Genomic DNA, 2,918 nt, shown 5'->3' on the forward strand with positions numbered 1-2,918 from the left:
AGTGAATAATAAATAGTCCGCCCGTGCCATGCTTATTGGGTTGTTGGGGTTTTTTTTTTGGGGGGGGGGTTTGTTTGTTTGTTTTTGTTTTGTTTGTTTCTTTCAGGCCATGGAAGCGTAAATTAATGAAGATGTGATAAACAGTGCAGACCTTTTTTCTTTAGCTGTGATCCCCCCCCCCCTGCCCCCCCCCCTTTTCACACCCAAAGATTGTAACATAATATAAAATAATATATATTATAATTTCTAATACCTCTTAGTCGGCAGTGCAATCATGTTCGCGCACATACAACAGCTGACGTAATTATGCGCACTTCCTACCTCTGGTACCCGTGCCTTCTTTTCCAGTAATGACAACAAAGGGAGCCCATCCTTCTAAAAACAGCTCCGCCGCGTGCACAGCTGATCGGGGGTCGTCATTTCCTAATACAACCATCACATCACTCTGTGTATGAATGAGAGAAGTAAGAAAGAAAGGTTAATTAATGCTTTCTTAATAGGTTCTATCACTCGAACATAAAACATGTCATGCGCGAGTAACCCAAACAGCTGACAACGCGAAATGAACTGATCCCTTAATGGGAGCAATAATAACTTTGTTTTGTTTTAGTAGAGGTTTTACGGCGCTCGCAACTGCATAAGGTCATATGAGCGCCAGAAGATTAGAGGTGTTATAAGAGAGTAACAAACATCAAAAAGAAGAAGGAGAGATAAGGACGACAGATGTTTGATAGGAAAGAAGGAGCAAACCACACCAGAGCACCCGCCAACCACCCACAATAATAACTTTAAAAAACAACAACGTTGAGGACTAGATAAGTGCGTATAATTTTCCTAATAAATACAGACGAATCTCTCTTAATGGAAACCTCTCTAAGACGGAAACATGTCAGAACGGAATCTCCCCGGCTTCCCCTCGATAAATTCCCCTATAATTAAGCCTCTAAGACAGACTAAGAAATAGAAACCTGCTCAACCTGAAAACGGAAAGAGAAATTCCTTCACCTCGGAAGTTTTCACCTGTCCCTAAGACGGAAAATGCTCTTCCCGCTCAGCCCTGGTTTGAAACAAAACTTCAAATTTTAATTTTGGTTCCATAATAGCTCTAACTCTAACGCCATGCGAAAAGGAAGCGGGTGGGATGGGGGGGGGGGGGGGGGTGATGCAACTTGTTGAGGTAGCTTGGCACAAGTAAGTCCCTTGATGTTACCTATGCCTACTGTGCTATTATAGTGCTATATAGTAGACAGTAGGCATCGGTGTTACACACTACCTTCTGTTATCCCATCAAGGACATTTTAGAATTTAAAATAACCCTCTTAAGGGGGGCGGGGGGGGGGGGGCTACACCTGAAGGCTATCTCGCTTATTACTGAACCGAATTTGACCAAATTTCACACTTAAAACAAGCATAGTAAGGAGTCTTAAAATCCGCAATCAAATTTGACAAAAAGTTTCATTTCCATGGATACATCGGTCATATTGGATTTTGTTGACATGTCTTACGTAATGAATACCGCACTTATCGCTCATGGAAATTAATTGTTTTTTTGCAGGCGTGTTAACAAACATTAGATCTAAGAATTTGTCAGTTGTTTTTTTCCTAAACAAATTAGAAACTTTTTAATGAATTTTTTCCTGAGGTAGCATTCAAGTTTGTGAAAAATCCGCGAAAACCCACACTCAAGACACCACCAACAAAAATCTATTCCATATATCAAAAATTCAACAGACAAATTTTTTAGTATTACCTCTTCTCTTCATTCTGTGAAAATTTCATGAAGATTGGATGAAAAATGGTGGAGTTATTTTAAAAAAATACAGATCTAGAGAAAAGTAGCGTTTTGAGAAAACGGCGATAAAAAAAAAAACTAACTTTATGAGGAAATGGCGGTTACAAACATGCCCGATATGGGGACGGTTTTGGGGGGTTCTTATGCGATGAAATAGTTGTAAGAGAGGCTGAGGAAGCTAAAAATGCCTACAACTCAAATTCCATAATTTTGAGCCGAATTTTGACTTTGTAGCCCCCCCCCCCCCCCTAAACCCCATATCCATGTGAGCCCAGAGCGGTGCAGAGGGTCAGAGGGTGCACAGAATTCTACACTTAGTGTAGAATTCTGTGAGTGGGTGTGAAATATCACCAGTGCGTGTAAAAGAGTTCGAACGTGGCGCTTCAGCTCGGAAATTTTCCTGGGTAGCCAGAGGTGTGAAATTAATTTGACCAATGCCTGCCGGCAGAGTGGTCTTATGACCAGTCGATGTGAATTTATTGAATCCTCGTTAAAAATATACGTACATGTATACATTACGTTAGGAGTGGCACTAGCTGACTATGGATTTGACATCGATGGGTGGTGGGGCCAACGCTTACTCTACTAAAGCAAACGTTAGGTGGGGCTAAGACTGGAAACAAAGGAGACTTTTCAATTGTTCAGTTTTTAACGGCCAAACAAAGATCCTGTGAGGTCAAGCACTCTAGTGGCAATGAATACAGGAATGACGCGTGCCGTTATCAGCAAAGAAGCTAGGATATATAGCACTTGAAAGGTGAGAAGTTTTGACCACTGCTTGCCGAAGAGCCGAACATATGACCCTTGATCTAGGCTTTCTCGGTGCCTGAGATGGCCTAGACCTTGATCCCACCGGCTGGGTCTCTGACCCCCCCCCCCCCCCCCCCTTTCTTCCCTCCCCAGATTTCCCAGTACAAAAAAGTAAATAGAAAATGGGAGGGGGGTTTTTGATCTAAAAATATACATAGATTTATTTTCGATTCACTTATATTTTTCCCCCCCCAAAATGGGTCTGGAGTGTAAAGAGAATATTTTCTTAAGATTATATACATATAGACAGAGAAACAGGTAGAGTAGTTTATGTATAGAGGGATAGTAATAAAATAAAAAATAAAAAAAAGAGAAG

The 2,918-nt window shown here is 41.2% G+C and overlaps 1 protein-coding gene across 10 annotated transcripts in view; it reads right to left on the bottom strand.

Moving 5' to 3' along the window:
- Nucleotides 1-321: 321 nt before the first annotated feature.
- The window catches only part of LOC106012769, a gene marked incomplete at its 3' end in the record, with an annotated part of 6,079 nt that continues 3,482 nt past the window's right edge, over nt 322-2,918 (bottom strand). For all 10 annotated transcript variants that reach the window (XM_013086669.2, XM_035971737.1, XM_035971738.1 and 7 more), the window contains 1 exon segment: nt 322-445. In XM_013086669.2, the coding sequence (XP_012942123.1) occupies nt 322-445 (124 nt within the window).

This window comes from Aplysia californica, unplaced genomic scaffold (assembly GCF_000002075.1).
Source record: "Aplysia californica isolate F4 #8 unplaced genomic scaffold, AplCal3.0 scaffold00490, whole genome shotgun sequence".
NCBI lineage: Eukaryota > Metazoa > Mollusca > Gastropoda > Aplysiida > Aplysiidae > Aplysia > Aplysia californica.